Source organism: Dioscorea cayenensis, chromosome 17 (genome assembly GCF_009730915.1).
Source record: "Dioscorea cayenensis subsp. rotundata cultivar TDr96_F1 chromosome 17, TDr96_F1_v2_PseudoChromosome.rev07_lg8_w22 25.fasta, whole genome shotgun sequence".
Classification (NCBI taxonomy): Eukaryota; Viridiplantae; Streptophyta; class Magnoliopsida; order Dioscoreales; family Dioscoreaceae; genus Dioscorea; species Dioscorea cayenensis.
In genome coordinates, this window is record NC_052487.1 from 8,396,751 (window position 1) to 8,409,356 (window position 12,606).

At 36.8% G+C, this 12,606-nt stretch overlaps 2 protein-coding genes and 1 long non-coding RNA gene across 4 annotated transcripts; 2 read left to right on the forward strand and 1 right to left on the reverse strand.

The window, feature by feature from the left end:
• The first annotated feature begins 533 nt into the window (after positions 1–533).
• On the forward strand, positions 534–4,947 carry LOC120281176. The gene is made up of 3 exons (XR_005542509.1): positions 534–2,025; positions 3,389–3,457; positions 4,613–4,947. It is a non-coding gene; the product is annotated as an uncharacterized LOC120281176 (long non-coding RNA).
• Positions 4,948–7,225: 2,278 nt separating this feature from the next.
• LOC120280877 (seed biotin-containing protein SBP65-like) lies at positions 7,226–8,265 on the forward strand. Of its 2 annotated transcripts, none has more exons than XM_039287843.1 (2): positions 7,226–7,955; positions 8,051–8,265. In XM_039287843.1, exons 1-2 carry the CDS (start codon positions 7,626–7,628, stop codon positions 8,240–8,242), a joined length of 522 nt encoding a protein of 173 aa, XP_039143777.1. In that variant the 5' UTR covers positions 7,226–7,625; the 3' UTR covers positions 8,243–8,265. The 2 variants fall into 2 exon arrangements, with proteins under 2 accessions (XP_039143777.1, XP_039143776.1); XM_039287842.1 differs by having other exon boundaries at positions 7,227–7,982.
• On the reverse strand, positions 8,252–12,210 carry LOC120280876 (protein CHUP1, chloroplastic). Its single transcript, XM_039287841.1, has 6 exons — positions 10,879–12,210; positions 10,458–10,589; positions 10,189–10,370; positions 9,997–10,108; positions 8,538–8,675; positions 8,252–8,456 (listed from the first exon to the last, which is right to left on the reverse strand). The coding sequence occupies exons 1-6, from the start codon at positions 12,034–12,036 to the stop codon at positions 8,343–8,345; spliced, it is 1,836 nt and encodes a 611-aa protein (XP_039143775.1). The 5' UTR covers positions 12,037–12,210; the 3' UTR covers positions 8,252–8,342.
• Between the last annotated feature and the right edge of the window lie 396 nt (positions 12,211–12,606).

Sequence of the window (12,606 nt, forward strand, 5' to 3'; positions counted from 1 at the left end):
ATCACAAACACATGTGATGTGCCTGCCTTTTCTTCTAATTTTTACCTTGGCACTGAATGAATTAGAGATTAAATAAGCTTTTCCAAACATTTTGGTTGTATCTATATATTCCATAAGCAAATGGAGTAATTATATTTGTATGAGTGGGTATTAATGTATTATTATATTTGTACTTTGTACCTTGTCCTTTGTCCTTTTAATCCTATAAATCTCTTAATAATATGGTTAAGAAAGTTAGGGAAAATATAGTGTGGTTTAGATGTTCAGTTGACCCTTTAATTTTTCTTGTGTCAAGTTAAACTTGGAGAGCCAGGATGGAAAGAAAGATATTATGAAGAGAAGTTTTTAGCAAAAACTGCTGACGAAATAGAAACAATACAAAAAGATGTTGTAACTTATTTTCTATTGATATAAATCGGAGAAATCTATTTATTTTTAGGTCATTAAAATGCTACTCTGTTGATTTGATTTGTGAAAGAGTTTGGTTTGATCATCCTTGTCTATGTTATACTAGTTTTTTGATTGATTTTGCTCACTTCATTCCTGTTCATTATTGTGTTGTGAAAACTCAAAACTCATTTTTTACTGGGGTAAGGCAATCTCTATGGTAATTCTGCACTTTGTTCCTCTTTCTATCATAGATTTAGAGATGATTTCTTGCCTTGTAGTTCAGCTTTGTATGGATCTGGAAATGTCAGCCAATTGTTGTAAGTGATCAGTAAAGGTTCAGGAATGACTATCTCAAATTTACATAGATATATTGGATTTGTTGGCTACATGTTCTATGTTTTGGACAGAAAATGAACTGTTTTACATATTACTCATTGCCATCTATGGCAAGTGATGTCAACATTGCATGTAAGGAAATGAAAATTATTATATTGTTTTAATCTTGTAGAGCTATGATGAGTGGTATTTTCCTAAGCTTTTCTGATTTGATGTGTTGCGTTCAGTTTTAAATTGATCATCTTTGTTTAGGTTTTGCTGTTTAAATTGCAGGATGGTAAGATTGAAGGTAGCATATGTCCTAAAGAAATAAAGGAGTGTGTGCACCATTCTCTGTGTTTAGATGCTCCTATTCATTAACATTGATTTTTGGTTGCCCATATGAATATTGTTGTTTACTTTAGACCTGTTGAAGCTTTCAATCAAGTGAAGTTGCGGATTTGATATGCTTCTATGCCTGTTAATGATGTTTCTATTCATTTGCCCATGGTTTGCTTGTCATTTAACATGGTTTTGCATCTAATTTGGCATGGATGTCAACTGATAAAATTGCCAATGAATGCTACTAAACTAAGGTATTTCTTTGGATGACCCACTGTTTTCTTTGTTGCTGAGATATCAAACTATAAGCCCTAACTTGCAAGGCCCATACATTTTACCTTTTATTCCATTTTGGTGTCTAATCATCTTTTTCTTTTATATGCTATTTTTTGGTTTAATTCTTCTATTCAAGATTATTTTTAGCTTTGGTTGCAAATATTTTGGTGAAAGAATTTTGACATATTGAAGTGACAAAAGCATATAGTGTCAAATTTATCCCACTTATTATTACCAAAAGTAGAAAAGGTAAAAAAGATAAAGTTGATTAAAGGGATATTTCTAGGTCTGTTAAAGTTATGAATTTAAGGATAAGTTAGTTTAAAAAAAAATTGGAAGATATTTATTCGCATTCATTTATAAAATGAGAACATTTATTTTAATATATCAGGCTTGATGAATTTATTATAAAATAATAAATTACTTGTAAATATGCATTATTTGTTTGTTTTTTCCTCCTGTCCATTCAACAACATTGCACCTAGTAATATAGATTGGAACCTCAACCAAACTCAAAGAAAATATGCATCAGACATGCTTTGATTTTTGTCTGTTTATTTTTAAAACTTTCTTCACTTCCTTTACATCAGACCGTCTTTATGCCTATGATGTTCATCTCCTTGAAGAGTAGGGTTGAAGAATAGAAGCAGGAAGAGAAGAGAGATTTCAAAGACGAAAGAAGCTAAACCATTCTGCAGATCGGTATGAATTCTCTGTTATGTTTTAGCTGTGCATGAAAATAAAGACCTCTTTTTTGCCTTGATTATGTGTGATAGTTTATATCATCTGCAAGTAAGTGATACCATGAGGTGTTTGTCTAGTTATTATTATTATTTTGACACCATTTCTTTGAACTCTTATAGTTTACATCTAAGTCTAGATTTTGTTATGAACAAACAAAATGCAGTTTTCTACCATTGTGGCTTATATTTTTTCCACTAATTAATTAATTAATTAGAATTATTTTTTCTGCCAATAAATAAATTAATTAATTAAAATCAATTAATTAGTTTTAATTAATTAATGAAGCGTAAGATGCTTGATAAAATGACAAGGTAGCTTCCAGGCATGCATGTTAAGGTAGCTTTGTCCAGACATGCATGTTAAATGTTAACCGTATGGGGCTGGTAATGCTAATGCTATCTAGTTAGCCATCAGATTACATTTTACCTATGCAGTAAGAACTCAATGTAACTAAAGATGAAGTTGTCAAATAATCGTTAAAATTATCATGTTGATTAGTGTTGTTGTGGAGCATCACTAAAGTATTTGGCAACAAGTTGCCTTTATTATTATAAACCCCATGAAGTTTCTAATGAAGGATACTTGTTTGTTTGCAGCATGGCATGTTTTTTTCCCTTTAGATACACATAAAGAAAGCAAAGAATAACTGTCAATGTTTTTTTATGCAAAATAGAACTTGATCATTTTTTATTTCAGTTGTGCTATTTTTATCTAATGGGTAAGAGTTGGATATACAAGCCTAGACAATCTAGAGAATATCAAGAAGGAGTTGATCAATTTATTGATTTTGCCCTTACTAATGAGTCTATTGGTGGGAAAATAATTTGTCCTTGCAAGCACTGTGTTAACTCATTATGGCAAACAAGGGATGAAGTTTGTCAATGAAGAACCTAATCATTTGACAATGTGGGATTCAATTCATCGAAACAAAGATAGTAGCTATGTCAATGAAGAATTTAGAAAAAAAATGGCAAGTTCTTAAAATATAGCATTTTTTTATTTGTTTTGATTAAGTGGATAAACTTTATTTATTAGGTCATAGAGAAATAGTTGTTCTTATACTATTAAATTGGAATTAGCGGAGATGAAAGATAAATATGCAAAGTTAAGCATAGATATGGCTGATATGAAAGAACTACTTGGAAGTTTTATGGCTAAAAGAAGTCTTGTTGGCAGGATGTCTAAAGCACCTGGCAAGGAAGTAAATTAATAACACTTTTACTTTATCCATTTTTGCATAATATAATGTGTCTCAATAACATCTGTGCTTTATCTATTTGTTTCGTTTGTTAATTTTTTACATATTTTTGTTTGGTGACAGGAAGTTGGATCAGATATACCCACTGAAGAATTTGTGCCACATTATTAGTATGCAAGTAAATTATTGAAGGTGTGGCTTTCTTCTTTATTGTAGAGAAATAGGATGAAAATTTGATAACTTGCTACTTTGTCTGCATTTCTTTTACAAGTTATAGTGTGAATTTATGCTTGTAATTAGATTATCTTTTGTTCTATTTTGCGTGTTGAATTACTTATTTGATGCTTATGCTTATGTGACTGTTATCGTAGTTGGAACAAACCGCATGCTTGCATTGAATGTCTGAATCATAATGCACTGCTTTGCATTATCATTCTCTAATTAATGCTCAACCAACATTAATTAGAGAATGATAATGTTGCTAAACAAATAAACCCCGTATTGTTGCTGCAATCAATACCTTGAAGAAGATGCCTGAGTGTTGTTCACTGTATATTACCATGAATGTAAAAGAGAGACCAGTCTTAAAATCCATGGTATTGTTTACATTGTTAAACCAATGTTTCTGAATATCTGAGAATGGCTTAAAATGGGAATTATAGTTTCTTTCTTTTACTTTAAATGAATTTGATGATCATGTTGTTTTCTCACCTTGCATAAGTTAATAAGTTGCTTTGGGTGGTGAATGCTTTGTTGTTTTCTTTGTTTTCTCACCTTTCTTAAGTTAATAAGTTGTTTTGTGATTCAGAATTAGGGTTTCTTAATTAATTAGATTGTAGATATTTTGCATTAGGTTCATCTTTTTTAGATGATGATTTATTGCTGGATGTGGGTTTTAAGTTTTTAGATCAATGAAATGGAGGAAAGTTTGAGTAGATTGGAAGATTGGAAGGAGGAAAAGTTGTGAAATTTTTATATACACCTTTCCTTTTTTCCTTTGTTTTTCATCATGTTTTCTCAATCCAAACACACTTTGTAATCTGGAGTATGACTTGTTCAATATATTGGTTATCTTGTATTGATGTTTGCACACAATTTAGACATCACAAAATGGTATTTTTATCGATACGTATTAATTATATATAGTATACCTATGCTTGTTAAGAAGATGACTTTTGAATTATTGATGCTCTTGGCTTCCAAAGCCTGTCAACTGAACATTATTTATTGCCAACCATTTAACTTCTTGTTACTGGCTTTCATGATGAAGTAATGATCATAAACAAGTAGCTACTCTAAATTTGTTGTCTGGAATAAGTAAGCATCGTTTTTGCATAAATTTTGCAGAGTGGGATGACAAAGAATGTAAAGAAACTTTACATCAATGGGAGGATGATTGGATGATGATGGTGTGAATGATGACTTCTTATTGTAGTTGAAGAATGAGCTTGATAGCAACTCTGAGAAGAAATCGACTGTGGAGTCATGGAGGCAGAGAATTGATGAATCAATTGGCTGTCTTCTTAGCAATTCTCTTGTGCCAAAATAAATTAACTTTGACAATCCGACTTGGGTCACCGAGTTTAAATATATGAATTTTGTTGTTTTATTTTGGCATTAGTTATTTTGGGGACATATATACTCGTTCATTTGGAAAATTATGTTTGTTTGAAATACTCTGAATTCAGGGTTTTATTTCTGATATTTATTGTACAATATTACACTTAAGCATGTGTTTTGAAATTATTGATTTTTTTAATCCCTATATTTTTGTTGTTTTTAGTAGTTACTAGGTTATCGAGCTCATAAATAGTTTTTTTATCCTTTTTAGATCAAGAGTAAGTGTGTGGTGTATAGCTTAGCGGGGAACAGTTGAACAAACACCAGTTGGTTAGCATGTAAATAGTTCTTCTATTGTGAACCTTGAACTTGTTATTTGTTTAAAACTTTGAATCTTGCACTTTTAGTTTCCTTGGACCATAGTTGTAATCCTAATTACTGTATTCCTTTATTCCTTTTGTTTTTATGAAGTTAGTACTTTTGTTAGATGTTTTTTTCTAATTGAGACCGGTGTTGAGGCCTTGTGTGCCTACTTGGTTGTGGCCCTTATAGGTATGTGATCGTTTATCGATACCTCAGACTCAAGACATGACAATAATATATATATATATATATATATATATGAGTTTGTGTAGCCTACAAAATTTGAAATCCACAAACTTGCACGGATGATATTGGATCAACATCCAAAGGCACCCCACCCCACCTCCCCCACCTCACTCCGAATGTTTTTGCCCCTTTCCTCATGGAGTAGTGATCCCACGGACTTGAGTCCGTGGGATCTACATTTCCCAGAGGCGATGGTACATGAGCCACGCCTTTTAATTTTTAAAAAACAAATTTTCCTCTATTTATTTAAGTTTAAATTTTAATAAAAATAAACAAAGGGCAGTATGGTCATTTACTTTGCCTTATCTTCATCAATACAATCCTAACAACCTTGCCACATTGACATTTCATCAAGCATCTGTTGTGCCAGGATAGCTAGCACTAACCTTCTCAAATACTCTTCTCCTAATTACATCCATATTCTTCTAATTTCATCCATAAGCAAACTCAAACAACCCATTAACCAACATTTCACTGTATTTCAAACAACCCATATCATTGCCTTTTCATTTATATGAAATCAATACAATCCATAAGCAAACTCAAACAACCCATTAACCCATTAACTCAAACAATCCTATTCCCTCCATCTGGGTAGCTGATTCCTGTGCCACACAATCCCAATCATGTTGCGTTGCTCCAACCCTAATGGGATGCCAGCCATCTGGATCAGCGAAGGAGTGTTGAAACCAGGACTTTCCACATCCTTGAGGATGTCGGTGCTCAACCGGCTCTCACCCCAGCCACACATCCATAGTTCAAGCGGATCAGCAGATCTTGAAGGAGGACTCGACCAATCTGGTGATCTTGATGGACGATTGGGGAGATCAATCGATCTTGGATGGGAGCCGAAGTCAAAAAGATCCGGTCACTGACGGGGAGGAATGTTCTTGCATAGACCATAAGCTACAAGATCGGGGTCGTGGAACACTGCAGGGAGATCAACATCAACATCGTCGGCGGTGATGAAGCGGGCCTGGACGAAAAGAAGAAGATGTCACAGGAAAGGGATAGAAGATAAGGCAGTATGGTCAAAGTAAATGACCATACTACCCTTTGTTTATTTTTATTAAAATTTAAACTTAAATAAATCCAGGAAAATTTGTTTTTTAAAAATTAAAAGGCGTGGCTGCTATGCAGCCACGTCTCGGGTGTAGCTTAGATCCCACGGACTCGAGTCCGTGGGATCACTACTCTTCCTCATGAGTCTTTTTCTCTGCATCTTAACTTTACCTGCCACTCTTAACCATTTTTCTTGCTTATTTCTTATGTTTTTTACAAACTAAATCTTATGTGTGTGTATGTATATATATTTCTCTTCTTCCATTGTATCGGAAGACTCCCATAATGCACAACTCTGGTTTGATATATTCCCAATTTGCATCAGAAGAATCACATCAAAGGGGTGGCAAATTCCATTATCCCAAAATTAGGTAGAATGTCCCTTCCTTGCCGGTTAAAAAACTATTTTTCTCCGAAAGAGTTTAGTAAATTAAAAAAAAATTATAATAACTTCTTAATTAATTATAATAATTAAAAGTAAAAAAAAAATAACATTTAAAATATGTTATAAATAATAAAATTTATTTATCATTAACCATAATTGAATACATGAAAACAAATTATTTATATTAAATCATAAAAAAAATACCATTATTTTTTCATTTTATTTTTTTTTCATTTTCAATTACGTATCTTTACAATGGAACAGTTTTCATTGACATCCCAATTATATTGATAAATAGTGAACGTGGACAAAAGAGAAGGAGTTGGGGCAAGTGAAAGGTAAAAAAAAACTAATTAAATTATAATTACTTTAAATTAAATAAATTAATTAATAAATATTTCAAAATTCAGTTTAGGAGACTTTGTTTTTGGGTATGTGGGACCATGGCAAGCCCAAAACAGGTCCAAACCAGATCAAATAAAGCCACTATCGGAAGAGATATGTCTAAGTTAGAGAAAAACCTCTCAATCTTACACATGGAAATACCACCCATGAGTACGTATATGGTATATCATCCGTGTCATCGAACATATAGTAAAAGGCCGACACGTACCCACTTAATTGACACAACCACCGAACACGTGTCAAACTAACTAATTACCATGCAAACCCATCTTCATCTTTTTCTATCTCCATTCATCACCCCATGAATCCAGTATCGCACTTACTCACTTCCTCACAGTAATGGCTTCTCATCAACAAGAAGAGAAGAAGAAGAAGAAAGAGTTAACACCGGAGGAGATTAGTCAGTACCGAGCAACGGCGCAGCAAAACTCACTGGACTCCATCCGGGCGGCCGAGGAACGCTACGCCAAAGCCAAAGAGTCCGGCCACTCGGCACTCCGGGAGACCAAGGAGGCTGTCACTCATGGCGTTGGCGCTGCTAAAGACTTTGCAGTGGAGAAAACTAAGGAAGGGTATCATGCTGCTAAGGATGTTGCTGTCAAGACTGTTGAGAAGGCTAAGGACTTTGTTTATCATGACAAAGGAGAAGAAGAAGAAGAAGAAGAACAAGTTGACCACAAGTTCACTGAAGCTAACGTAAATAGGATATATGCATGGATAATTGATTGATTAATTTAACTAATATTGTCTCTTCTGTGATGCAGGAGAAGCTTGGAGAACAGGATGATGATCAGGTTGAGGAACAGAAGAATCATCATGGATATGAACAGAGTGGAACTGGTACTAGTAGTGTTTTGGTTGGAATTTTAGGAGCTGTTGGTGAGAGTTTGATGGAGATTGCTCAGACAGCAAAGGAAATAGTGATGGGAAGAGATCCAGAGATCAGAAAAGAGTAGAGAGAAAAATTTAATAATCAAATCGATCATGTTTATACAATAAAAGAATATTTGTTCTTGATCTTGTTCCTGGATAAGTAGTGATCAGATGATGATGAGTCTAACAAGAAGTAGACCTGGAATAAATTTTATTGTGATGGTGGTGGAATGAGCGTGCCTTGTCTTTGAGTTCCTGGAATGCTCGCATCGTTTCCACATCGAAACCTCCAGCAAACTATAATGAAATATTATATAAGAAAAAGAAATTTGAGTTTTGTTCATAGATTGAATAAGGAGTGTGTTTAATTTAATTTACCTGGTGAACTCTGAAGGCAAATCTAACTCCCTGGAGCATAAGGTCCTCTTCTTCAGGGCTGCCGCTCCCATTTGCCTCAAGCTCGGAGGACACTCTCTTCATGTATTTCATTGCCAGCTTCACTGATGCCAATTTTATCTGCAATCTCATCAAGTGATTCAATAAGCTTGAATACAGATTTTAAAACTTAGTTCAGAAATATAAATTGGCCATAGAATAGAACAACATTAACTAAACTTTTATAGGTAAAAACTCAATTCAGATTTTATTCATCATGCAGCACTTGCAAAAGCCAAGAGTTAAAACAAAATATATAATAGATGAAACAGCAGATCCATCTTTTAACACAATGCTGTTGCAAGTGTGTGTAGTAGATGAATTTGCATCTCAAGATGATAGATTTAACTTTAAGAGGAATGGGTCCAAACAGGCCAATTTTTTACAGTAAGAAATTAAAGGGTGAGAAGCAAAAACTCTTAAAATATTGAATTATCAATAGATGGCATGCAGCAATACAGGGAGGTTGTCCATGCTTATTCCAGAGTACAAGGACTCTACTACACTAGATGGTACATATCAATGCCATAATGGTCACCTGTGGGAAATATTTAATAAAAACTATCTCTGGTGCAATCAGCTCAAATGACTAGTATTCAAGCACAATACTCAACAAAATAATTATAATTTCTCAAACATCTAAGGTGGATCAGAACTTCTACGCTTAACCAACTGCAAGGTCTAATCTGGCTTTACAAATGACCGCATTAATACATGTGTAAGCAACTTCAATTGCAGCATCACAAGTAAAGATTAGATACACTAAAACTTCAATTTCATATTCTTATACATAGTCAGTTTCACAGCTAGAGCAATAATTAGTCCACTGAAACTGCCAAAGCTACTTAAGAAAAGTAAGAAGAAGAAGAATTCCAACAATTAAGTAGGTGATTATGACATTAATTTTCTTTTTTATATTTATAAAATATTGTAAAAGGTTTCCAGAATTTGGAAAAGAATGTTTGTCATCATCCCAATGGTTCACTTGCATGCTAACTTTACCATGTCGTTATTGAAAACAAACTTATATAAAAAAACAACCCAGCATAAAATGTCATTATCATCAAAAGCAAATGTAAGGAAAAAAATAAATTTAAACCAATAACTTATAATGCAAAAACTCATGAGAACTTTCTTGAATACAATTTTTTTTAAAAAAAACATAAACTTATAAAAGAATATAATTGAAAACGAAAACAAATAACCACGAGAGTCCAAGAGGTCCCATGCCTCAAAGAAACGAACAAGAAAAATATATGGAAGCAACGACCCACATCAAACTTCACGTGACACGCATGATCACGTGTAATTCGTCCTCTACCTCCGTCCTCATTTTTGAATTTTAAAACTAATACAAGGACATTAACGCAAATATACTCATAAATAGTATCAGTGACAGTACCTGGCTCACTATGCCCGTTTCCAGCATCCATTCCCAGGGTATCCTAAAACCCTTGTATCTCTTTGTCGCTCCTTCTCTCATACGTGCCAAGTTATCCACCCCGTGCTCTAACCTACATTCATAATTATTATCATTATTAATTAATTATGGTTACAAGTAATTAAACACAGTTAATCAAAGTAAAGAAAATACTTCTCTAAGAGCGCCTGAAGCTTCTTGAGAGAAGAAGAGCAGGGCTGGCGAGGGTCGTCGCGGAACGACGAGGCCTCCGATGAGAGCTTCTTAACATCGCAGTAGCCGAACGCCGCCTCGCGCATTGCGTCGGCCTTTTGCTCCGGCCAGTCGAAGTGCTTTAGCACCGCCCGCTCGTCCACCTGAAATCAAGATCTCCAGATCATCAGCTCAGCTTTGGCTTTTCTTTACTTTTTTTTTTTATTTATTGGGTTTGTAGATGTGGGTACCAAGAAGGAGAGCTCGTCGTCGAGCCATTTGACGAAGGCGACGAGGTCTTCGATGTTGGAGAAGGCGGCGTTGTTCACCTCTTTGATTAGGAAGCGGATGAAGTCTCCCTGCATTTCCACGTCGGTCTTTATCTGCGGATGTTAATTTACGAAATTAACCCTGGACCGCTAAACTCGTTTGAAATTTTAATTAATGAAAGTACGACAATATCCTTGGAGATATTCTGAATTTACGGGGAGGGTAGTGATGTTGTTGACTTCGAGAGGGGTAGCTTTTGGACTAGGCGGGTTTGCAAGTTGCAACGGCAACTGTGATTATGGTGAAGGAGGGGTAGTTGCGTCATTTGATGGTTGTTGCAGTAGTACTATAGTGGCAGTTTGGTAAATTTAGAGGAAGAAGAAGGTGGTGAAGAGAGCTTACGGCGAGCAGGTGAGCGGAGCGGTTCTCGATCTCGCCGATCATGTTCCGGGCGTTAGCCGCTGCTGGAGCGTCGGTGACTCCGGCACCGGACTCCCTCTTCGAGTCCCTTCGCATCAGCGAGTGGTAGAACTCCACCACCTCCGGAACTCGTCTCACACTCGCCGCAGAGGCCTTCGATCCCCTCGTCGGCGGGGGTGGAGGCGGTGGCGGTGGGGCACGGGTCATCGGCGTTCCTGCAAAACTGCTCTTCGGCGGTGGCGGCGGGGGCGGTGGAAGCCCAGGTATGGTTGGCGAGCTCGATGCCGTATCAGACGAAGAAGACGATGAGCTCGAAGAGAATGAAGGCGTGGGAGGAGGTTTGGGAACCCTAGGAACTCGAGGTCTTGGATTCTCGTCTCTTTCGCAGCGATTACCCTCGTCTCCCTTGGGATCCACGGGCTCTGCCTTCTGGCCCTCGGGATTGGGTGCAATGTCGCTGGATTTAGGGCTTCTTCTCAAGCTTCTCACGAGATTCGAGCGAGAGGAAGCGTCGATGAGGCCCTGGAACCGCTGCGACGACGAGCACTCGTCGGTGACACCGGAGAACCTTCGAGAATCTCCGATGCTCTGCTCCGAAATCGTTCTTCTCAGTTCCTCGATCTCAACCACCATCTCTCTAATCCTCTTCTCCTTTTGCTTTGATCCTTCGTTTTGAGCTTGGATTTGGGGTTTCAGTACCTCGAGCTCCGCATGGAGCTCGCGGTTCTCAGCATCGACGCGCTCGAAGCTCTGCTTCAAGAGCTCGAGCTCTTGGTCTTTGGAGGAGATCTGAGACTCGAGGAAGGGGACAATGGAGGCCGTCTCTTTAAGGAGCTTGTACTCCAGGATCTCAGTCTGGAGACGAGACTCACGTTCCTGGAGGTCCTCGATGAGGCGGATGAGGTCGCCGACGTCCGGCGGGCGGGGCTGGACCTGGGCCGAGGATTTGGGGAAGTACACTCCGAAAGAGCGCGCGAAGGCGGCGGCGGCGCCGGAGTTCTTCGTGGTTGTCGCCGGCGTTCCCGAGGCGGAGGACTTGGTCGACGCCGGCGAGCACGAGGGAAGTCGTGCGCTCTCGTGCTTCGGCGTCGCCGGACTCCGTTGAAACCCCATCGCCGCTTTCACTTTCCCGGCGACCATCTCCCACTCGTTTTCCTTTTTCTGTTTTCCGTTTTCCCTTCTATCTTGACCGTTCAATGGAGATCCGACGGATGGGAATGGCCGGTACACATGGCGAGTGGTATTGCGCCAAAGATGATGATGGGATTGGATTGAATTTGAGTTGAGGAACAAACGAGTGAGACTTGTTTTCTTCTTTTCCGTTTTTATATGGGAGTGTCAAAAGGATTTTTATTTTATTTTATTTTTATTTTTATTTTTATTTTTATTTTTATTTTCTAGGGCTTTTAGAGTGGGCACGGGTCCCAAGGAACGGTCCTATTTCTCTCTCTCTCTCTCTCTCGGCTCAGTTATTACAGTTTGGATCCAAGAGTTTGAAATTTTGGTGGGAATTACGGGAGAGGGTACAAGAAGAGCTTCTTACTTGCTTGTGAGTTCAAAAAGGATGCCGTTATTAATTGGGCTATTTTAGGAATTAAATCTTAAATTATAAAATAGAATGAGTTTTTAGTTCTTTTTAGTTGGGAGTTATGATTATTACTATTATTATTATTATTATTATTATTATTATTATTATTTTTTTACTAAGGG

Excerpts from the sequence above, each read along its gene's own strand:
- LOC120280877 (XM_039287842.1), top strand. The coding sequence starts at position 7,626 with ATGGCTTCTCATCAACAAGAAGAGAAGAAGAAGAAGAAAGAGTTAACA. Across the intron at positions 7,983-8,050 it reads ACAAGTTCACTGAAGCTAAC|GAGAAGCTTGGAGAACAGGA; the intron begins GTAAATAGGATA and ends TCTGTGATGCAG.
- LOC120280876 (XM_039287841.1), bottom strand. The coding sequence starts at position 12,036 with ATGGTCGCCGGGAAAGTGAAAGCGGCGATGGGGTTTCAACGGAGTCCG. Across the intron at positions 10,109-10,188 it reads CTTCAGGCGCTCTTAGAGAA|GTTAGAGCACGGGGTGGATA; the intron begins GTATTTTCTTTA and ends TTATGAATGTAG. Across the intron at positions 8,676-9,996 it reads AAACGGGCATAGTGAGCCAG|ATAAAATTGGCATCAGTGAA; the intron begins GTACTGTCACTG and ends ATGAGATTGCAG.